At 33.1% G+C, this 25,295-nt stretch overlaps 1 protein-coding gene across 1 annotated transcript in view; it reads left to right on the top strand.

Moving 5' to 3' along the window:
• Positions 1-25,295, top strand: part of LOC149776593 (BBSome complex member BBS5-like) — a 55,743-nt gene that overhangs the window by 20,626 nt on the left and 9,822 nt on the right. The window contains exons 3-9 of the mRNA XM_089941067.1: positions 7,879-7,961; positions 11,264-11,329; positions 12,884-12,933; positions 16,583-16,663; positions 21,163-21,209; positions 24,080-24,215; positions 24,791-24,886. Coding sequence (XP_089797193.1) covers positions 7,879-7,961; positions 11,264-11,329; positions 12,884-12,933; positions 16,583-16,663; positions 21,163-21,209; positions 24,080-24,215; positions 24,791-24,886 — 559 coding nt within the window. The remainder of the gene's footprint in view (positions 1-7,878; positions 7,962-11,263; positions 11,330-12,883; positions 12,934-16,582; positions 16,664-21,162; positions 21,210-24,079; positions 24,216-24,790; positions 24,887-25,295) is intronic.

Here is a 25,295-nt window from a genome sequence, read left to right as displayed (position 1 = left end):
TTAAAGCATTTAATAAATATCATATCAGATTTTTCTATTTGTTCATTGTAAATTTTGAGGTTGCTGACACAAATCTTAAAAAGAACCCTGTCCTTAAAATGACATCAGACTAAAGTGATCATTACTGCACATATGAAGAGACGTTCAGAAATGAACTGTTGCTTACATTCATCATTTGTAATGTTTGATTGGCAAATTTTCATGAAAGATTTTCTTTTGAGATAGGCTTATTTTGGAGTGAAATCATTGGTAGAGACTAAGAAAATGTTTATTGTGTATGCAAAAATTATTTGTGCATAAACAAGAATGTCAAAGATTTATTTTATATTCAGGATTAATGAACATTATGCAATACTTTCTTATATGATGCAGGATTTTACAATTGGGTTTTCGCATGTAGTCATTGTCACTGTCAGTGAGTGATTTAGTTGAAATAGTTTTCCCAGTGGCTGTATGTTTGCCAGAGTTTACAGTTAAAAAAAAGAGGCAACTTCACCTCTTCTCAAGTCAGTGTTACCAACCCCACTCCCATTTTTGCCCATGGGAAGATTTTATATTCAGATCGTAATATCAACTCTTATGCCTGTTTTCTATTCAAAGAGCAATGTCAAACCATTATTCATAGTGTTTTCATGCATTTTGATCAACTTTTATGTCTGTTTAATAATTGTTATATTTGCAGTTATATTTCAATATGTGAGATTCTGGTTGAGAATTCATGAAACTTGAAAAAGCAAGTTAAATTTCATTTATTTATAGCCTGGTCACAACAAAAATGAATTGTTCTGTGTTGAGGCTTTTAGGATTACTTTACATCCTGTAAAAATAAGAAGACAGGACTTATATAGATGCTTTTGGCAGCTTAGTTTTTTTCTTCTTGTATTAGGTATTTACTATGTCTGGTAGGTAATTAAGCTGGTGGACAAGAAGATAACTGCAATCATTATTAATTAATCCATCTCTGCCAAGTGTTTCCTATGTAGTTATGTTAACCAAGACACAGTGCTGAGTATACATATATGGTCAAATACATATGTATACTGCAATGCAATAGAAATATTTATCTATGTGTTTGTATGTATGTATGTATGTATGTATGTATGTGTATGTGTGTGTGTATGAATGCATGTGTGTGTGTGTGTGTGTGTGTGTGTACAAAAACTCCAGTCTCATCACTATGTAGAAAAGAATATTAGACTGAGACCGGAGAACCATCACAACACATAATTTTACACAACTATTATACCTTACACCATTTTCTCTTTACTGTTTGTATATAAAAAGTAAATAAATAAAAAAATTAAATACAATTTAAAATATATAAAATGGCCAGTCCTAACACAAACACAATATATAATGATTGAAACAGTATAGCATACACATATAACACACACACAGGACATTAGATATTTTGTTGGCCAAGATCACTAAAATTTAGGGACCAAAATATGGAAACCAGCTGCAAGACCTAGTGTTTGAGGAGAAAAGTTTATGTCATAAAAAGATATATAGGAATGACAACAAAGGGACCAGCTCAAGGGACCTTGTGAGTACGACTCACCGTAAAATAATAAAATGCTAATAGCAAAGAGCAACCCTTAAATAAAAATAATACTTTTTTCTTCAAAATTCTTTTTTTTTATACAGAAAAACAAACATCTACACAATGGAGGGTACAGTAACACATAAAGCCTTTAAAATTTTTGGATGGCTATAAGGGGGGCACTCCAGGGGTCTATAGCTTAACATAGCTAAAAGGTGGAGAAATTCCCACAAATAAAAGAGTATATAGTTCACCCTTTGTAAAAAAAGACTTTGATAAATGGTCTAGATGTTGTGGAACATGATTGGTGGATTATATATTGGTATGACTAAAATATGCAATGAAAAAAATGGAAAGGAAAGGAAATAAAGCACAATGGAAAAGTGGAATGCAATGGAATTAAAATAAGCAATGGAATTTTTTTGTTTTGTTTTAATGTTTTTCATTTTTTATAAATCAAAAGAAGTGTTTAAGTATCAGATTCTTGCACATCTGTTTGTATTGCAAAATAGAAGATAAATAATTATATGAAACATGCACATTTGAGAAAGTACACAATCACTGTATGCAAATGGAAATAATCACTCATGAAATAATGTCCATTACTGAATTTTTGGATAGTACATGTATACAGCTTTAAGGCAATGGAAACAAACTATGCAGTGGAAATTATTTCTTTTATTTGTAAGTGATTTGTTTAATTAAGGAAGTTTAACAGAAGAATTTCATCATCAGATGCATATTCTAAGCATTATGCATAATATAAAACATAGCCATGAATGAAAGTTCATAATTGGCTTAAGTAATCTAAAATGTTATTTTCATCATTCAGGTTAACTTTAATTCATTTTATTTTCTTTTTATTTGTTGGTGTTGTTCTTGTTGTTGTTGATTAACCAAGGAATTGTGTGTTCACTATTTTATTATTTCCAAATTATCTTCTACATTTTTTAAATTTCTGTTATAATTATCTGCACAGGTTATACACAAACCCTTTGATATATGATTATGTCCATTGTTTCTAACAATTATCTGTTAATAACTTTATCATGCATTTATTTAGGGCGTTTAATTTGAAAGTTTGCCCATGACAAGAAATATAATTTCATTCACTTCAAATGTGTCAAATGGCATTGTCTTTGCTAAAATGTGTCAGATGGCAATTTTGCTGAATTAGACAAAATCAGATACTATTGTCATACATTTCAGTGAGTATTTCATTATCTTCTATATTATTTCTGTTTTGAACATTGCAAATGTTGACCACTCTTCACTCACATCTCCCAGTTTTCCCACCACTGCCTTCTGCCTTAGGGGCCCCAAAATGTCCGAGTGGTCTAAAACGCTCACCGTTCCAGATCACTGCCATTTCACCTCTGTCTGCATGGGTTCGAGTCCAAGGCTCGGCTAGCATGGGTATGTGGGAAAGCCTGCCAGTAGCTTCTCGTGGGTTGGTGGTTCTTCCCTGGGTTTTCCAGGGTTCTTCCTCCACCAGTTATACTGGCCGCCCTGTATAGCCTATTTTGTGCTGAAAAATGGCGTTAAACCCTAGAACAACAACAACAACCTTGCCTTAATTTGGCAGGGGAGAGAATTCACTTGGCGCAAAATTTGGATCAGGATGGTATGTGCATATTAAGGTTTAAAGGCAGAATACTGGCCATATGGTGAGAAATTTACTGTTTAATTAAGAACAACTGTGTATCATCTATGAAGACATTAGTATTTATTTTCATCTCTTACCTGTATACAAGATTGAACTGGATGACTTAATTTCAAGGTTTGGTTTTTAAGCTAGGACAAAACATCGTACAGATTGGAAGACTTATTGTCAAATAGGCTTATATTCTCAATCAGATTAATTTTGAATAAAAAAAGATATATAATGGGGATGGCATATCAGCTGTCATCATTCTGAACAATGACTCAGTGCCAGATATCATTATAAACTGCCACACTGCAGGCATCTGTGCGATAATACTGAAATATTGTTTAAACTATGTTAAAAATCCAAATCACACACACACACATACAATTTTACTGCAAGTCCACCATTTTTCCTTGGTCTTAAACAACGGTTTGGGGTGGGTTAAAGGCAAGACAAACTTAATAAAATTCAGCTTGTGCCAGGCAAGCTGGACTGGAAAATTGAACATGTTCCAGAGAGTTGAGCATGCCCAAAATTACGATAATATCAGAACAGGATTGTTAAAAATAACTCAGAATAATGTTTTCCTGAAATTGAATTATATTTACTGTACAAATAATTAGCTTATTTTGTTTTCCTCCGATCATTTTAACACATTAAAGACTTATCCCAATAATGAACATAAAGTTAACAAAAAAGATATTGAAATAGTAGTGCTGACCATTGAAATCTATGCACTTACAACCATAGTAGGTCACTGTGACCTACATTTTATGCTTTACAAACTTAGGTTAAGTGTTTTTGTTTAGCTCATAATCACATAGATTTGTCCATGCTTTATACATCGTAATCTATTATGAAAGACTTTTATGACTAGTGCATTTGGATGTTGGAAAATATATGTTTATTCATTCATAAACTTTACACATTAAAATATACACACTACATTCTGTAATAGGTTACATTAGCAGGTTAACTGTGTAGTGTACATGCAAATGAATATTGAAATTAGAGTGGATTGCATGCATTTAAAGTGGGGCATCAGCTACAGTGGCTAACGTTACTGATGCATGAACTATGCTTCGAATAGTGGTTATATTGGCTGCCATGTCAAGGTTATTCAAAGTCTTGAGATTTTCACCCAGTAAAATCAGGCCTCTAGCAGATATGAAGAAGAATGAAGAAAACCCAGATCAATTCATATATGGTTTTTATCCACTCATTATAGTACCTCTGTTTTGATATCATAGAAAATAATGTTATTTTTTGATTGTTTTATGTGTTATATACCATTCACTGCTCATGGTGTTTCATGGTCTTGATCACATTTGTCTGAATATGTTGATTCAGATTTACAGTGGCTGCTGGATATATACTATTAAATGCATTGAACTATGAACCCATCTGCTTTCTTACTTTCCTAAAAAATTGACAAGTCCAGTAACAGACTTTTAACATTTCTTGATTTTATCTGCTAAATAAATTATTTAATGGAAGTTTTTATATGGCTGTAACAAGCCTACCAAATTGAATATTTATTTTTGATGTCATGGCTGTACTCTATAGTAGATTATTTAAGTGGTGGAATTTGTTTGCAGTTAACTTGTCCACTGTTATTGCAGACAACATAAAAGTCTACTCAAGTTTGCAATAAAAAAGGCATGAATCCCATCCTACATCTCAGGTTAATTTGACACAATTGTACATCTGTTTTTTTTTTCTACTGAAATATACTTGCCTATTAAATAACATAATATGACAGCATGATTTGTTTCCCTTGATTTCTTCCTTGCCGAAGGTTAAATAAGTAATTTTGACCTGCTTTGGTTTTACAGCACATTAACACTTTTAAGGTTATATTATGTTGAGGCAAGTAGAGCAAAGTGTCTTGCCCATGGACTCAACATGGTAGCTGATATGGGCTTATACAATGGTTGGAATTGAACTTGCACCCTTCTGATCATGTGTCTAATACTTTAATGATCTAGACATCATGGGTCCTCATTTTCATCTTTCCTTGGTTCTTCAATAGAGTATTGTGTAGTTGAGATTAATTCAACATATGCTAAAAAGTCACTTATTGCTAGGGGTAGAAAATAACTTTCGTTGTCCCCAGTAAAATAAAAACCATCATACACATGCCACTGGTAAATCCAAGCCCTATTTTCCCCACTTATTCATTTTGTTCCCTACTATCCTTACCTCTTTGAACATTGTGGAGACATTCTTTTATCAATATAATATGTACCAACAATCATGGAAAGGTTTTTTGCCTTTCTGTGCTTTCTTTCTTGTAATTGATTTTAAGAAAACATCTGGTGCTCACAGGTTGTAAATTTGCAATGGGCAATTTTGTCATTAAATTTGTTTTGCTTCATGAGTGATAGATGCAGAAGCCCTGACTGAACTAAAGTGTTAGATAAAGGTGGTTGCTGCAGTGTGAAAGTTGTTTATTCTTGAGAAAAGGGGTTTTCTTGATTGGAGAAGTGTGCTGTAAGTAGGTGTTGTTGTTGTTGTGGGTTTAACACCATTTTTCAGCACAAGATAGGCTATGCATTCTAGCCAGTTTAACTGGTGCAGGACCTGTTAAGAACCACTGATCCATGGGTAGCTACTGGAAAGCTCTCTCACATACCCACATTGGTCAAATCTGCGACTTGAACACCTGCTGACAGGGGTGAGATTGCAGTGATTGGTAAGGTGAATGCTTTATATCACTTGGCCACCCAGAGACCCCATGTGAGTAGAGATATGGTTGTTTCAATTACAAAAGGTAAATCAATCATGTGATTCTGTCCTATGTATTCCCTCAGATTTCTCCCATTTTCCCCTGTGGTTTCCCAACTTTAAAAAAATAAAATAGCCTTACCGTGTCCCAGGTTTTTCTCTTATCCCAGGTTTTTCTCTTATCCAAGGTTTTTCATGAGAGAGTGCTTGAAAGTCTGTAAATCCATAAGTGTTAGAAAGGAAAAAATAATCACTAAATTTTACATTTATAAAAATAATTATAGTATATAGGGTATTGCATTCGGATGGAGACTGCACAACCAGTGGGAGTTCAATATCCATCTGAGAAAATGAGTTCATATTTTCCCATACATGTAAATTAGGTTTTTTAATTATATACTCATTTTCCTATTCTACCTAAGGCTTAATTATAAAAAATACACTGCAAGAAACAAAGTAATTGAGTTTATACTGTATTCCAGAATAAAATACACAACCGTAGATTCATTAATATGCAATAACAATATTAATGTGTATATAGCACTGCCTGGTGAAATTTGAACTTAGTCGTGCGATCGACAACACTTTAAAAAAGATTTGTTGTTTTGTTGTCCTTAAAATTGAAATTTAGAGTCCTATTTTGAATGAATGCGCATTACAAGTTTTTCCTGGAATGAATGGATTTTTGTTGTTGTTATCAATTCTACTAAATTCTGCTAATATATTTTTTGCCAGTCTTATCAGCAGCTAAAGAAAACATGTTTATGCCTGGTCACTTGCATGCTCTTTGTAGGGACTTCAGTTATGTTATGACCTGTATGGCATCTATTTCTACTCTAAATTTGAAACATTGTATCAACAAAGTTAATGTTGAAATTGCAAAGCAGCTGGTGTGTGACAATCCATTCAGCCAGTGAAAGTAAGAATTCTTTGCTGTCTTGACTTATTGGCTCCAAGACCCTTACTTTTCTACCAAAACCATCAGTTGCATTTTTCCCCAAGAATTTAGTACTTTCACTTATGAAATGATATGTCTCTGATAGATATGTGATAGCCTTTGTCCTCAGTATGCTTTTCTGTGCTATTTTCATTTACCCCAGAGAGCACTGGTCATAGTCTGAACCATTCCACTAACGAAAAGTTATGAATGTTTCTCCTAAATAACTGTTTAAATGATCAGAATGGTACTTTTAGTTCAGCATCTCTCAAGTTTACTGTGGACATTTAGAATATCAAGTTCATTCATTTGCTTGTTTGACACTTTCATTTGTGTCTCAGTAATTTCATCCACATTGTTCAGGGGCCTTGAGTGGCCGAGTGGTCTAAAGCGCTCTCCGTTATGGATCACTGCCATCTCACCTCTGTCTGCGCCGGTTTGAGTCTCGGATTCAGTCAACATGGGTATGTGAGAAAGCTTGCCAGCAGCTTCTCATGGGTTGGTGGTTCTTTCCGAGGTTTTCCCGGGTTCTTCCTCCACCATTAATACTGGCAGCCATGTATAGCCTATCATGTGCTGAAAAATGGCGTTAAACCCTACAGCAACAACAACAACAACAACAACATCCACATTGTTCACTTTATCTCTCTTTTCAATTAGATGAAACAGCTGTAACAGTTTTAGTTCATCCACAAACAAATCTAATAAACTAAAACCTAAAGTCTACTACATGAGTGTACATGTACATGGTTTGTTTACAAAGTAGTTCCAAATACACTACACTATATTTAGGTACATGTGTCATTCATGTGTGTGCAATATCAAGGCATTCACTATCTTAGAATACTGCATGATTCTGACAATGTAAAGTTAACGGAGAAAAAAAGGAGTATATAAATAATATGCAATATGGTATTTGCTGCTGTCTAGGGTTTGTTCATGAGGAAAATTGTATGTTATACTTGTGTCTGCATTCTGAATGCATATTATACAGTACTAAGTAATGCTATATTTATATTTCAGTCAAATGAGCCTCAGACCTGGCGAAAAGTTGATAGATAAGCTGGATGCAGTAGAGGATACCAAAGGAAACAATGGAGAAAGAGGTTCAATAATAGCATTCTTTCTCCTTTAATAATATTTTTTTTAAGTCAGGGAAGGTCAAATCTTAAGATGATGCCTCCTATCAAATTTAAGTGTGCTAATCCTAACCTTTTTAAACTTGGGGATTGGGTTATAATTAAGCATGAGCTATTATTGATCGACAGTGAATCAGATGCAGCAGGGGGAGCAGTATGTGTCTGTGTGGTGATCTCCCAAACATTCTTGATAGCCTTGGGGTAAGCATGTGTTAATGTCATAAAATGCTTTTAAAAATGTGGATTATCATGAAAAAAGTGAAAAAGAAATAAAATAAATGATAAATAATATAAGTATATCTATCTAAATAGTGTTCTTTATTTCCCTAAGTTACAATATAATTTAATGTATAACTCTTTGTCTTTGAATTTTAATAAACAGCATCCTACATTTCTTCACTTCCATGTATATTTTGATTGCCACATTAAAATTTAAGCGTTTTAGGCAATGTCTTTCTGTGCTAATAATCATATGATGATACAGACTTTAACTTAACACACTCATGACCTTGACCTTTGCAGTGTTTGAACTTTCACAGTCTGGGAAAAAAAAGGAACATAAATTTATTGATGGATGTACAAAATGATACAAAACTACCTGAATCCTAAGTCAAATTACCAGGGGCAAATTCTTCAAGAGTAAATATAGTGATGTGTTTTCAAATAATCATGACAGTGTATTAAATAAAATAGTATATTTCCCTTTCCATTTAGAATGACCAATCAAGGTTTTTGTTATTGTTTAATTTATTTATGAAATCAATGTCAGAGAGCTAAACTATTGTTGGAAAAGGCAGTGTTTTTCCAATTCCTGTCCAAAGGATGTGTGCCACTTGATATGCATAGAGTGCTGCCTTAAATTGTACCACTCCACATTCACATCATCAAATTTTGCACTCGCTAGAAAGTGGTCAGTCAAGATGTTGTTGTTGTTGGGTTTAACGCCATTTTGTAGCACGATAGGCTATGCATGGCGGCCAGTATTAATGGTGGAGGAAGACTCAGGAAAACCCCAGGAAGAACCACCGACCCACGAGAAGCTACTGGCAAGTTTTCTCACATACCCACATTGGCCGAATCCTAGACTCGAACCCACGCAGACAGTGGTGAGATGGCAGTGATCCGTAACGGAGAGCGATTTAGACAACTCTGTGAACCCTGCTAGAAATAAAGAGATATGAAGTCTTCCTTTCATTGTTGAACTTCAGCCTTCATTTCTTAAGCTCTCTTTTTGGAATAAATCACGCTATCTGAATCAGAACCACCAGTGACACCGATCTCTTATCTTCATTTTCAGGCCAACATATTTACATATTTATTAAGGTGGTGTGTCCATTTTTCATGAGAATTTGCATAATTTTGAAGCGTAATGTAACTTTGTTTGAACTCATAGTGGAAATGACTGAAATATGCATAACATACACTAAAGCATACTTCTTTTGTCTCTGGCTGATCATGTGACTAAGTCATGTATCAGAGCTCAGGCAAGCCATGTACAACAATAATGGCTAAGAGAGTACTTATCCTGGATTATCTTGATTAAATACCCAAGAAGAGGTATTTCAATTATGTGACAGGATGTTTATTTAACATATTAATTTTTATAAAGAAAGCAGGAAACATAAAAGCATAGAGGCACAAGTGTATAGTGTAACTGCAGGTTCTATAGTAGGCTGAAATGATAGCATATAGGAACTGCTATGGTAAAAGACCCTGGGAAGAACACTGCTGTGTGTTGTTCCTGTGTTTGTTATTAAGACCACACTCCACAGAATATGTGAAAGCATTGTTCATTGTTGTGTCAATTATAGAATGGATATTTGCTTAATACAAGTGAATAATGGGTTTGTTTCATCAAATGGATTAAAAACTCAGTATTTTCACTAGTGGCAAAACCACAAGTGAAAATATTTTTTCTGCTTTTGTTGTACTGCAATTTTCTAATAATAAACCTATGCTTGATGATTAGCCCATCCCCCACTTTTAAATCATTTTGGAACACTGTTATTTAAGGAAGGACCAGAAGAGCTTTTGCAATAGCCTCTCTGTCATCCATCTATCTTCCACCATCCATCTGTTTGCACAGGTTTGTTATTATTACTTCGTCTACCAGTAATCTGCTGGGAGGATTGCTATGAAACTTTACACGTACATTCATTTCAAGGTTTTGTTGGCCCCAGATGAAATTGGTGCCAATCTAATGGTCACTGTGGTGGCAAACTTTAAAATCTAGTTATCTCTTCTTCTCCTGAGTGGATGGTAATCTCAGCATGGGGTTTTCACTGAAAGACTTCTTATAATTTCTAGTTGGTCCTAAATAAAGACGATGCCAATCTGAATCAAATATGGCTGCCATCTTGAAACTCTTGTTGTTATTGCTCTTGAATGGATGGTTGTATTGACATGTGGATTTTCACTAAAATACTTCTTATGATGTCTGGTTGATCATAAAAGAAAATGGTGCCTCTTGGACATACACTTATTGCAATGAAGTTTTCACAAAAAAATGCCTTGTGTTATCTGATTGGTCCTAAATATAAAATAATTGTGCCAGTTTTGCATTAAATAATCTTGCCTCAGTGGCCATCTTGAAAATCTTGTTATCTCCTGAATGAATGGTCACATTGGCATGTAGTGATGTTGATCTTACATACTATATGGCCACTAATGGCGTCCCTCTTAAAAATCTTGTTATCTCTACTCTTCCTGAATGAATGGTCACATTGGCATGTAGTTGATCTTACGTACTATATGGCCACTATAGTGGCCATCTTAAAAAACTTGTTACAGCTATTTTCCTGAATTTATGATGTCTTGTTGATCCTAATTGAAAATGGCATTGGTCTTAATCCAGTATCTTCAATAGCCATCTTGAAAATCTTGTTATCTCTACTCTTCCTGAATGAATGGTCACATTGGCATGTAGTTGATCTTACATACTATATTGCCACTATGGCAGCCATCTTAAAAATCTTGTTACAGCTATTTTTCTGAATTTTTGGCATTGGTCTTAATCCAGTATATCCAATAGCCATCTTGTTATCCATGACTTCACTCGTGTTTTATGAGGGACTGCATTATATTGAGGCATATTATAATCGGTGGATTTATCAAGGGGTGATTTATATTCATGTTATTAAAAAGTTATATGATTTACATACTGACAAGCCATTAATGGATTGTATGACAAATACACTTATAGTACTGAAATTGTAACCTATAATGGAATTATTTTACATTGTAACTGTAATAATGTTTTAATATTCCAGGAAGACAGATTGTAACAAACTTGCGCATAATCTGGCATTCTCTATCAATGCCCAGGGTCAATTTGTGTAAGTATGTTTTTTTTCCCTTTTTGTTATTGTTTGGGTATTTCGTTAGCTGCTAAAAAAATGATGAACTACAGAATATTGTGTATTTGCAAAATGCAGACATTTGTAATATTTATACTTACTTATATTTAGATCTATATACCCCCCTCCCTTTCGGATGAGGGTATTCTGTTATGTCCTTGTATGTCCATTTTTCAGTTTATTAACTTTTCCTTTTCACATGAGAGTATAATTTCTTTATCTCTTTGTGGATGGCTTGCACTTAGGGTTTGGAAGACTATTATCAGTACCTGGATCAAAAGATCATAGGTCAAGGTTGCTTTGGCAGATACAAACCAGAACTAAATGTTGTAGATAGCTTGCACATCGATTAGTGATTAAATCTGTCAATTTGAGGGTCAAAGGTCACATTACAAGGTCAGTGTGGCAATCATATATACTTACCATAGCTTGTGGATGAGCTGCACTTTGAGTAAGAAGGAATACTATCAACTTGGTGTTAAATGTCAATGTCACTTTGAAAGAAGAAAACTTGTATGCATAATAACTTTAGTTTTTGACCACATACTCTGACTAAAGTTTGTGGAGGGCTAGTGCTTAAAGTATGGAAGAGGCCTGTTGATTTGGGGTCAAAAGGTCAAAGGCCAGGGTCATTGTGACACAAAGACAAATGGGTTTTGTAAAATAATTTTAGTTTGGAACAAGTTCCTTGACCAGTCTATGTGGATTGTTTGCACATAAGGTAGTAAAGAAAAACAATAGATTCAGACTTTTAGAGGCCAAATGTCATGAAGTTTAATAAGAGAATAATGGTTTCTGGTTAGTTAAAGTTGCCTACCTTGACCAAATGCCCATGCCATTGAGATCCATTAGTCAGTAATCTGCAAATCCAGCCATGCCTTGCCATCAATGAGGACTGTTACAACATGGGTCAGGTGTGTAATGTGACATCCACATTTCTCTTTATAAATTAGTATCTGAGTTTTCACAGTTTATTTTAGAATCTGATACTGTTGAATGAATAAAGGGCTAATGAGGCTGCCTTAGATAGATGGAGACTATTTTGAAGACAGTATCTTTTGTAAGTTTACGTATATCACGAACAAAAGAATAGTTAATTCAAAGAACTAGGTGACCAAACAAAGTTATTCTAAGTGCAGTCTATTAGCAAGCATACAACTTAATGAAGTATGTGAGTGAATTGATTTTGGTTTCACATTGAATTGTTGTGATAATAATAATAAAAGACATATTCTATCAATGCTGATGACAGTTAATATGAACATTGCCAGAAACAAGACAGATGCTGGTACCAACCATTTTATAAGCACATGCTTTGCTATCTGCTGGAAAGGTGCACAGTTTCTGATGATCATAGCAAATATTATGGTCATTGCCAGAAGATATGCATGTTGATAAATCATCAATTTATAGCTCTACTGGCAATACATTAAAAGAGCTTATGTGCTTACCTTTTGTCTGCCATCATGGGTTTTTTACTTCACTCAAAGACTTTGACATTCCTCCTTAGATTACTTTTATTCACTTTTGTAGCTATTGGTTTCAACTGTGTCATCAGCATATCAACCAAAACAGCCCAGTCGGTAAGTGTGTGTGTGTGTGATTTGGATTTTTAAAGTAGCTTTAACAATTTTTCAGCCATATCGCTATGATGCCTGCATAGAGATAGTTTATAGTTAGGTCTAGTACTGGGGCATCATGTTGCAGACATATAACATGATGTCCCACCCAGTCACATTATCCTAATACCAGGAAGACCAGTCCTAACACTAACCTCATAATGCTGAGCACAAAGTGAGACAGCTGCTAATACCATTTTTATAAGTCTTTGGTATGACTCAGCGGGGGTTCAAACAAATGACATCTGGCACATGAAGTGGATGCTCAAACCACTTAGGCCACCAGAGCGGTGTGTTGGTAATTGTAGAAGTATAAAACATCCGCGCTATGTATCATCATCATATCAACCAAAACAGCCCAGTCGGTAAGTGTAGAATAAGTGTAAAATGTTTCCATTATGTGTTCTCAGCATATCAACCAAAACAGCTCAGTTAGTAAGTGTAGAATACCAGACCAGCTAACCCTAACAATACCTTCTCTGTAAGACAGTCAGTTTTTTTCCAATGGTTGTAAAAGTTTTTAGTATATGGTTTTTACCACAAACAATTGTATTTCTAATATTTGTACTTTTATTCCTTAAGTCCACATTTTAAGCATCATTTCTGTAAAAGTTAAGGAACATCATAAGGGTTGACATGTCTGGAATACATGTAAAATGTCCACATTATGTATGATTAGTTTATCATTCAAAACAGCCCAGTCGATAACTGTAGAAAAAATGTAAAATTTCCATGTTATGTGTCATCGGCACATCAGCCAAACAGCCCAGTCGGTAAGTGTTGAAAAATTTTAAAATTTCCATGTTATGTGTCATTGGCACATCAGCCAAAATAGCCCAGTCTGTAAGTGTAGAAAAAATGTAAAATTTCCATGTTATGTGTCATCGGCACATCAGCCAAACAGCCCAGTTGGTAAGTGGAGAATAAATGTAAAATTTCCATATTATGTGTCATCAGCACATCAGCCAAACAGCCCAGTCGGTAAGTGGAGAAGAAATGTAAAATGTCCATGTTATGTGTCACTGGCACATCAGCCAAAACAGCCCAGTCAGTAAGTGTAGAACATTTTTAAAATGTCCATGTTATATGTCATTGGCACATCAGCCAAACAGCCCAGTCGGTAAGTGTAGAAAAAAATGGAAAATGTCCATGTTATGTTTTTGTTGCTGATGTAAGTGTTGTGCCATACAGACTGTTGAAATTTATAATGAATAATTGACATCAGTTGGTTGCACAGGTGGATGATCATTTGTAATGTCAATATGTTGTTGTGCAGTGAATGTAAGCAGAAGTTGGATGACAGCTTTGCTTAAAGACTTTCACAACTTTAAAACATCCAGAGATAAGAAAAGTTTTTTTGTCACTCCATCATGATTCATTTTGGTCACTCCACCTTGTTTCATCCTCTCTAGCAATTTCTAAAATACAGTTAACACCCAATTAAACAATAGTTATTACTTACTTTAAACAAATGACTATCAAAATATGTTTATAGAGAAAACTTTAATTTTATCATTTAGTAGATGAAAATCCAATGTAGCTTTGTTATATAAGTAGGTTGGCTGGTTATGAGGTGTCTAATCTATAAATTCCTGGGTATTTTTTGGAGTGATTAGTGTAGTAAAGAAAAGAACCAGTCAGCATACAGTTACAAAGCAGAAATAAAAATGGTGATATCTCGAATATTTGATTTTGATGAGCTAAGTGATCAAATTGACATTAAATCAGACTCAAGGAAAACGGCAAAAGTATTTATTTGTTTAAAGAAAATAACTTTAAGTTTTAAAATTAAACTTTAAATGGAGTAGGCTTGTTATCAAGCCAACTGGGTTCACTTTGAAGGCAACAGGGTGCACTGTAAGGAATGCAGAGTGCATTTGCAAGCCATGTTTTGCAAGGCATAACATTTCAGCATGATGTCATAGTCATAAGATGAAAGTTCTGCCATTGATATAATTGATGCATATAAATAAGTCCCATCCACACTTTATTTTATTCCCAACACAATACATAATAAAATAAAATAGAGACAAAAAGTCATACATATAATTATATTGTTATAAAGGATATACATTATATCAATTTAAATTATACAATTTTATACAGTGCATTAGCATTAAGTCCATTAGGATACATGTACAGAGTATCTAACTTATGAATCCAAAAAGTTTCTTTTATGAGTCTATTCATGTCACCGTGCACAATATATATTGGCATTAAAGAAAAATCAAGTTATTCTACATGTTGGTGGATATTAGTTTCCTTGAAATGAATACTTGTAGAAATAGTGTTATCACTATTTTTTATTACATTTACATCTAAAAATGAAACATGCATACTTGATGCAGTATAAGTAAATTTAATTGTCAGATGAAAATGATTTAGGCGATCAATAAATTTGTTCAGTTCTTCATTTAAATGGTTCCAGATCATAAATATGTCATCTAAAAATCTGAACCAAACAGATGGATTAAATTTTTCATTTTGAAGAAAATCTTTTTCTAATTTACCTATGGAAAGGGAAGCGTATGAAGGAGCCATAGGACTACCCATTGCAAATATTGATAACAATATCTCTGCAGATATTCATATCAAGGAAACTAATATCCACCAATATGTAGAATAACTTGATTTTTCTTTCATGCTAATAGATATTGTGTATGGTGACATGAATAGACTCATAAAAGAAACTTATTGGATTCATAAGTTAGATACTCTGTATCCTAATGGACTTAATGCTAATGCACTATATAAAATTGTATAATTTAAATTGATATATTGTATATCCTTTATATCAATATAATTTTATGTATGACTGTTCGTCTCTATTTTATTTTATTATTTTACTAATTCAAGTTTCATTAGAGACTCGTGTATCTTTTAGATCGTGTCATATATAATTGTTATGATGATGCATATCATTTATGATGTTACGTAATGATGTTATTGTTGTTTTGAAATAAAAGACGTCATCCGTTACTTTCAAAACATTTCATGCCTGAAGAAGCATACATTAAATGCGAAACTAGTTGCACAGAATTTTCGACGTTTGTGTTTTTTTTATCACAACACAATACATAGAACATAGCTATGACAGCAGTCTAGTGAGCACTAATACACTAGTGATTAATTCACTTGTGAATTATTTTTTAGCAAGACAGAGTTAAATTATTAGAAAGGTTTTAAATGAATTTGACTTGTACTCTCATTATTAGATCTGAAAGTTGTTTGACAATTGTTGTTTTACATGTAAGCAATATTGGAGTTTTATATTTGACCAACATAGTTGTAGGAGTAAACCAATGGCTTTTGAAATGTAATTGGTCATTGGTATAACACTAAACATGCCATATCAAGAATATCACATTAATGGTCTAAAATATTGTTTGAAAGATTATTGAAAGATTATTGAGACCTTTGCAGATGACTTTTTTTTCATGTTTCACAGCAAACATTTTGATAAAGGCTTACGGGACAAATTTCTTTTCAGCTTTTGAAAATAAAGGATCCTAATTTTAATTATATGTCCTTCGTCAAAATCAAATGCATTTCTTAAATGTAAAAGGATGGGACTCATCTGAATATTTCTAATTGACTATTGCTTATCTTCCAGAAATTAAGAGGAAACACGGAAGCTTTATATGTTCTGACAAAGTGCAATAATACAAGATTTGAATTCATCTTCACCAATTTGGTAAGAACCAGTTTATGGAATTTTTTTGCTCTCTTCGAGATTAGACATACAAACAACAGTACAGACTTTTTGTCATCAGTCATTATCAGAATAACATTTAATTGGATCAGTATAATAAATTGAATGCATCCCTTCTTATGTGAGTTGACACCTTTCATAAGGACAGTGATTTTTTTTAATAAAGAATTTGAAATCTTTTATAATTGATTTCAAGCAATTTTATTATTATTTTCATTTGCAAGTATAGAAAACAGTGTGAGTTTATTTTCTATGGCTGTTCTTCTCAGCAATTTATTATTTATCACCTTGGTCCAGTCAGATTAAAATCAAGATCTACTTATCAATAATAAGAGTCACCAATACAGTGTCATACTCTATGGACCTTTTGATTCACCAATACAATGTCATACTCTAGACCTTTTGATTCACCAATACAGTGTCATTCTCTATGGACCTTTTGATTCACCAATACAGTGTCATTCTCTATGGACCTTGTGATTCACCAATACAATGTCATTCTCTATGGACCTTTTTGATTCACCAATACAATGTCATACTCTATGGACCTTTTGATTCACCAATGTCATTCTCTATGGACCTTTTGATTCACCAATACAATGTCATTCTCTATGGATCTTTTGATTCACCAATACAGTGTCATTCTCTATGGACCTTTTGATTCACCAATACAATGGACCTTTTGATTCACCAATACAGTGTCATTCTCTATGGACCTTTTGATTCACCAGTACAATGTCATTCTCTATGGACCTTTTGATTCACCAATACAATGTCATTCTCTGTGGACCTTTTTGATTCACCAATACAATGTCCTGGACCTTTTGATTCACCAATACAATGTCATTCTCTATGAATCTTTTGATTCACCAATACAATGTCATTCTCTATGGACCTTTTGATTCACCAATAAAATTACAGCTTTCAAGGTGTGGAAGGTGAGAAATATAATTTGTTATTTTGGATCATAACTCACCCTGACACAAAATGCAATGCTTCATCTTATTCATATTTATGTTTCCAAACTTCAAAGGCATTCAGATATCTCTATGAAATTTAGAACAGCTATAAGACTTGTGTTATAACTAAACCTTCTGCTATTCCTAATTTGTTGATTTCAATATTTCTAATGTTTTATCCATCTATTAATGCATCCATCTATCATTCACTTTTTCTTTCCAGAGCTTAAGTTAGAAACTGCAAAACCATTTAAATCATATCTGAATCTTAGTGCAAATATTAGACTAGTGTCTTTATAAAATTTGGTACACATAATAAACTAATGTTGCACATTTGCATTTTGTTGTTCACAATTCATAGTTATGTTTTGTAGGGTACTTGTATTTGTATGTTTCCCTGTTTATTATCCATCCACCATTCACACCATATCAGAGGCAAAATTCACGATGCCTCTCACTTCTTTGCATACGTTTTTGATACAAACTTTCTTTAGAATTATGAAATCTTCACCAAACTATTTTGTCTCTTAGGCAAGATGGGGGATGTAGATAACTCTATCATTTTGGTTTTTTGTCTCACTGGTTTGTAATACATGGGAATATATCTATTCCTGTTTTCCTCTGTCCATCTTTCCTTAAACTGTTTATATATATATATATATATATATATATATATATATATATATATATATATATATATATATATATATATATTTTAATCGTTCCTGTAATGGGTTGGAGAACCATCCCATGATCACCTTACGGTCTCAAATAATCTAGGGACAATAAATGTAGTGTAGGAGAAAATGATACACATACACATGCAAGCACACATGAACACATTCATATAGTACACAATCTCTCATTAGATAGACAAACACAAATATAGTGTCTAGCTGACATAGACTTTGTTATAGTATACTTATATACTTACTTATAAATTGACCTTATTAACTAAAAAAAAAATATATTCATGCAGAGTAAGAGTTGTCTTACAAGCGAGATACAATAATTTTTTTTGTATAAATCTGACCTTACTGAAATGACTGTATATCTTGGGACACTGTAAGTTTTACGACACCCATAATTATTTTCAAAAGTAATTTTGTTTGACCTATAAATGTTGGGACATGAAATTATAGCAATTGTTTAATGTATTAAAAATTTTGGTCCACTAATATTTTTTTCTATTAATTGATCAATGTAATAAATATACAATATAGATGTTTCAGAAATAATGCTTTTAAAATAATTGGAATAATGTAAAAACTAAGTTTTACTTTGCTTTGATGTTTGCAACCATAACTTTTTCCACTGGTTCTGTGATAGTGCTAATATTATGGAGTACAAGGCTATTCGACTTAAAAAATATTTAGCTGCAAAACAGAATTCCCTCTTTTTCATACCAGTTTCATGGTTTAAATGATATGGTTAACTGGTTGCTGTCCAAAAACAAAATAAATATCCATCAATTATAAATGATGGAGACATGAAAACAACCAGTTTGCAATATATGCATGTTTAGGTTCAAACTTTCCTTTAAACTCACTCATCACAATTTTTTTAAAATTCCCATCCTAGGATGAGCATTTGACAATAGCACTTTAATAGAGTTGCTAATTTGATAAAAATGACCTGTATCCTTAAGTGCATAAAAGCAACACTGCTTTCTTTTCTCCAGTGGACAATTTGCAGCACTATTGTTGTTTTTCTCTGTATAATCTATAACTAGTCTGCCTTGAATTTGATACTTGTTCAGTGCCATGTTGAGTCCTTTGAACCCATATGGACAGAGATGTGATGGCAAGTTATCAGTAAAGGCAACTACATTAGATCACTAGGCCCCATATCTAGCTGTAAAAACAACATCTGTGGATCAAATATTATAATCTGCTGATTTGCTTTTGTCCATGTTCATATGCTACAATGAAATACAATCCTTTTTGTATTGGAAGAAACAAGAGATTGTTTTTTGCATCATCTGTACAGAGTAGATTATGTTACAAACTGTTGTTGATATCATTGGCACAATGCCATGAACAATGTGCTTGGTACTGTCTTCTGTACAGTATCAGATACAACATACATCAATGTATCAGTTATAATTTCCATGACAGAACTTCTGTGCACAAAAAGAAATTCAGGGACACTGCTTTACTTTTTTTGAAACAAGAATATGGCCACTCCCTGCATGAAAGCCTGTCTGTAAGCTTTTGGTAAACTGGTGTTGTACACATCAAGCTGTATCCACATACTAAGTGACATGATTCTCTATCCATCTGTGCTTGATTGACTGACAACATAAAGATTCAAACCTTTGTGTTAATTTAAGATGTGGATGAATGGATGGATGGATGTTCACATGGATTCCAAAGTCATTGCTGTATAGAGCTTCAACCATGGTGGGCAAAATAAAATGAAGAATTTTACCTAATTCATGGAAAATTTGATTGTGTATGTCTTTCTATCTTGAGTGAAATACCTGGAAAAAAGTGTAAAATCAAAGCACATTAAACTCTTGATTACCTGAAGCCTGTGGTCTAAAAGAAAACTGGGTTACTTTGGTCATGAAGGTGCAAGTGTACATCAGGTTCAGAGTATTTCTTTTTCTAAACAATGCTGTTTATTTTATGACTTCATGATTTTGTTGATGAAATTTTAACATATCTCAGAATATGAAATCTGTTCTTTTGATACATATATATTCTACTGAAATAAAACAAAATTTCATTTCATTTGATCTTGTAGTTTGCATCTTTGCTACTTTTAGGAAGCTTTTTCATTGGTCCCTCTTCTGCTTTGTAACTTTTCCAGTTTCTGTGTCTTGGCGATTCAGATACAGTGTAGTGAGCAAAGTGAATTCCTTAAAAAGTACATGTATAGTCAAATTTAGCTTTCAAAGGTTTCATACAATTTCCTGACTTTCTTTTATCAAACCTTCTTTAGATAAAATTGCTGCCATTAATGAAATTAATAACTGGGCTATCAGAAGGTGAGACAATTATTGTATTAGTGGCAAACAATAAATATAACCTGCTTTTTGATTAATTAATAGATGCAGTTTGGATCAACAGATGTCATGATTCAAGAAATTAAACATGATGGTTTTCACACTTTGGTTAATGCATTGCCATTTCAATAGGATTATAGGATTTCAGACAACTAAATTGCTTTAATTAAGGAGGTATACTCACATAATCGGTATTCAAATAATAGATGCAAAAAATATCAACAAAGAACAAATTTAGATGGGAACAGATGAATGGTTCAGAGAATACTGACTATTCGGATAATAAAAATTTTAATAACTGAGATTCTGTTGTTCTTTATTAACAGAAACATGAAAACCTGTTACTTACCCAGTATGAATCTTTGTTCCTTTTGTTATTAATAAAAGAAGACAAAATAGTGCCCCTAATTCAGTTGTTGAAAACAAATAAATCAGGAGGTTTTCCTAAATCAATAATGTAAATCGGCAGCATCCCATTCTGCACTCATGTGCCTTGTTTTATGTCTTTCCAGATCCCAGGTTCTCCTAGACTCTTCACAACAGTTATATCAGTTCACAGGTAGGTACTTAGCAGCATAAGGCTTACTTGAATAATACAAACAGACTGTGGTGAACTCATGATATTCAATCAACAGCTTCATGAGACCGGTTGTTTTTTGGTGACCTGGCCCCAATGTCAGTATCAATAAACATCTCAAACTTATTCCTCAAATTGTTTTCTAAGATTTATTTTTCCTTCACAAAATATTCAGCAGGCATAAGGGATTAAACTACTGCAATTTAATCTTGCTCTAAAGAAGTCTTGCCTGATTTTTGAGGATATCTTGAAATTTGATATTGATATTGTCTTAAGTTTCATATGCAGTTTAATGTTAAAATCTAAACATGAGAAAAGATTTTGAGAATTTTAGTGACAATGGGGCCAGGTCCTAAGATAAAGCTTATCATACTAGATTCCAACTTAACTAAAAATTTTAAAGTATGATTGGTCAGTGATTTAATATACCATTCTGATTGGTTAGTAAATTAGCATTGCCATTCTGAACTGTCAGTGATTATTAGCCATTCTGATTGGTCATTGATTTTATTCCAGCCTATCAGACATCAGAATTTTTATTTAAGTCTGACATTTTGTAATCTTGAGGCCTGGAAAAAAGCTAGCAGAAGTTGCATACTGCAAGGAAATCAATCATAAAAAGTTTCACACACAGAATTCACTATGGAAGATAATTGTAAATAGATTTTGAGGGTCTGTATAGAGTTCTTATAGATAATTTCCTTCAGGGCATGTGATGGATAAGTTATTTTTAAAGCCACACCCTATGATATATATAGAGAAAAACATATTACAGGCTGGATGTGGCCCATGGTCTGTATTTTGCCCACCCCAGATATAGAGGGTTAACGTACCTAGTTTTGTTAACCATAATACTTTTTAAGAACCAAGCATTATGGGATAAATGCATTTTCTCATGGCAAGTTATGTTTTTAACTCAATTAATAAAAAACACAGCATTACAAAAATTCTGTGTGAAGCTGTCATAGTCCATGTTTATATTTACAATGTTAACACATTCTCAAAGGAATAACATGTCAAGTAGGGCCTTCCTGCCTTTTTACTTGTACATCATGAAATTCTTTTCTCTCAGCCAGAATTTTCTCCTGCATGGAATTCCTGTTATATCAAATGGCCGAGAGGCACAAAATTTGTTATATTAATGATAGTGTATGCAGACAGGCACAAAAACTGTTATATCAACTGGTATATATGCAGACAGGCACAAAATCTGTTATATCAGTTGATATACATGCAGACAGGCAAAAATCTGGTATATCAACAGGTATATATGCAGACAGGCACTGAATCTGATATATCACCTGGTATATATGCAGACAGGCACTGAATTTGGTATCTCAACTATTATATGTGCAGACAGGCACAACTCTGGTATCTTAACTGCTATATACAGACAGTCGCAAAATCTACTACCTCAGTTGCTATATAAGCAGACAGGCACAAAATCTGGTATAACAGTTCGTAAATTTGCAGTCAAGCACAAAGTCTGGTATGTCAACAACGAAGCAATAGTTAGACACAGATGTTTTTGGCACCATATGAAGACATGGTAAAATGTAAACCATCTGCGAATAATGCTTTTCTTAAGCTTGTTTTATAGTATATTAAGAAAAAGAATTTTAATATCGAGACCCAGTGTAAAATGTCGGAGTAGAAGGCAGATAGAGTGGAAATTGTGAAATGTTGATCTAGATAGTTTAAATAGATCAATAGAATCTTTGAAGAGATATATTAAACCAGAACTTTAACTTTCTTAGCTGTTATACTGATTGAAATAAACCAAAATAGCAACTTACACATTACGAAAATTGATGACTGTATATTGGCATGAAGGAGCACATCACAGGGAAAGGTTTATAGTCCATCAAAATGTTCTTGATAGATTGCTGATGGTATTAATACTATTATTAACATCATGAACATTACACACAAAATGATCATCTTCAGGGTAATGAATATTTGGCAGTAATTCTCGTCATGGATGGGAGCTTTCCCCTTTCCCCATACATGTTTACACGTAATCTCGCATTCGAGTTTGGCAGCAGTAAATTACTTTAGCTCTGCTAGCACTTTATAGAACGTCCATCATTTAGTTTATAGGTGTTTTTAAATAGCAAACATTTGTTTTTGCCACTTGCAGTTAAAATGCTTGATTGGCATTATTTTTTACCTGTAATCAGTTCCCAGATGCATAGTGTGTGATATCATATAATATCTTCTTACAATGGTCTTTGCCATCTAACCTTAAAATACAATTGTTTTTTATTGTTTTGTTATTATTAATATTATTATTATTATTACTGACATCATGTAAACTGGTCCAAATTTTATTAATTCTATTGTTATGCATTCAGATGGCTAATAATAACGTCTGGAGATCATGCTGAAAAAAATTCATATTTCTGTACCCCCTGGGCTTCTTATAATCTCTTGCTCAGATTTCTGGAGAATTACATGTACATGTACCATCGATATTTATTTAATTGTTATTTAGTTAATTGATGCGTGCTTACATGAAATCTTGACAAAACCAAAAGTTTTTAAGGCTGTAGAAATAGTTTAATATAACAAGTGCTTGTGTTTTAATATACTGATATGACTTCTTATTAGTTCAGACAATCCATTCTTTTTGTCCAGAGTCTTGTCATAGTTTTTTTGGGTGTTGTTATTAGCTAGTGACCAGATTATCATGTAATTGGTGCAAAGTTAGTAGTTACATGGTTAAAAAGTCCATTAGAGGTCAGTTATGAGATATGGCCATTACAGAATTATAAGGAACCAACTTGGAAAACTTTTTGGAGGATGATAATATTGTGTCCGATGTTCTTTACATCCTTTCATTTTGCATCCAGAGCTTATGAAACATCCAAGTTGTATCGAGATTTGAAGCTTAGAGGTGCCTTGATTCAAAATAAAACACTCCGCCTTCTGCCTCAGGAACAGGTCTACAATAAAGTAAATGGAGTCTGGAATCTATCAAGTGACCAGGTAATTCAGAAATCCTTTATTTAAATATGAATAAATTATTATATATTTTTTTTTCTTTTCTGGTTTAAAAAAAAACTAAGTAACTTAAAATGTCAGATGAGGAAGTGATTTGGATGGTGGGACTGGAATTGAATCAGATATGGTAAAGAATCAGTAGAATTAACAGTACTTGTTGATTCATTAGATTTTAGCAGTATAATTACAAGTTTTTATTCTTCACACAGTCAAAAATTAATAGAAACCAAATTTGGTATCTTTACATTAAGAAAACCTTGGTTGTGTTTGATTTTTCAGCAAGATTTTTTGACATTTTGACTTTGAACTTTGCCTTTCATTTGCATCATTTTAGCAGGGGAGGTGCATTTTTTAAAGTCACATTTCTACTTTTCATTTTATTCAGACACTTAATCTTATGTCAACAGTCACTTCCCTTAACAAGCCAAAATGGATTATATTCATAATTAGCTATGAAGTTGATAATTGCCATAAAAATATTGTGGCAGAGATGTAGCATATTTTAACATTGAGAAAATTGAATGACATTAAAATATTTAGAATATAAATTTCTGTTTCAGGGCAATCTGGGAACCTTTTACATCACCAATGTCCGCCTGGTTTGGCATGCCAATATTAATGAATCATTCAATGTCAGTATACCGTATCTTCAGATGGTGAGTTCTGTATTTGCTTTGTCAATAAAACTTGCTAAATTTATTAAATTAGTTTGAGTAATGTTTTTTTATCACATCTCAATGAAATAAAAAAGATAAATCCAATGACGAATCAATTATCATAATATTCCTGTTCTTTCAAGCAGAATTATATTTTTACCAAGATACATTTGCTGATCATTGCAAATATAAAATTAACAGGTTGGCACTATTTTTCTTACTTGATTTTCATTAATTCTGGTTGCTCAGGGTTTTGATGCAGAGAAAATATATTAAAATCAAATATCCAAATAAGTATTGCATTTAGAGAAAATAATATCACATGCAATTGACCTGTACTCACCATTATTTGTATTTGAAGCTGGGATTATCTAAAAAATAAATCCACATATTGTATGCTGGATAGTAA

Source organism: Sinohyriopsis cumingii, chromosome 18, assembly GCF_028554795.1.
Source record: "Sinohyriopsis cumingii isolate HCF-2022 chromosome 18, ASM2855479v2, whole genome shotgun sequence".
Lineage (NCBI taxonomy): Eukaryota > Metazoa > Mollusca > Bivalvia > Unionida > Unionidae > Sinohyriopsis > Sinohyriopsis cumingii.
The sequence above is the reverse complement of the archived record's forward strand: the minus strand, read 5'-3'. Positions and strand labels throughout refer to the sequence as shown.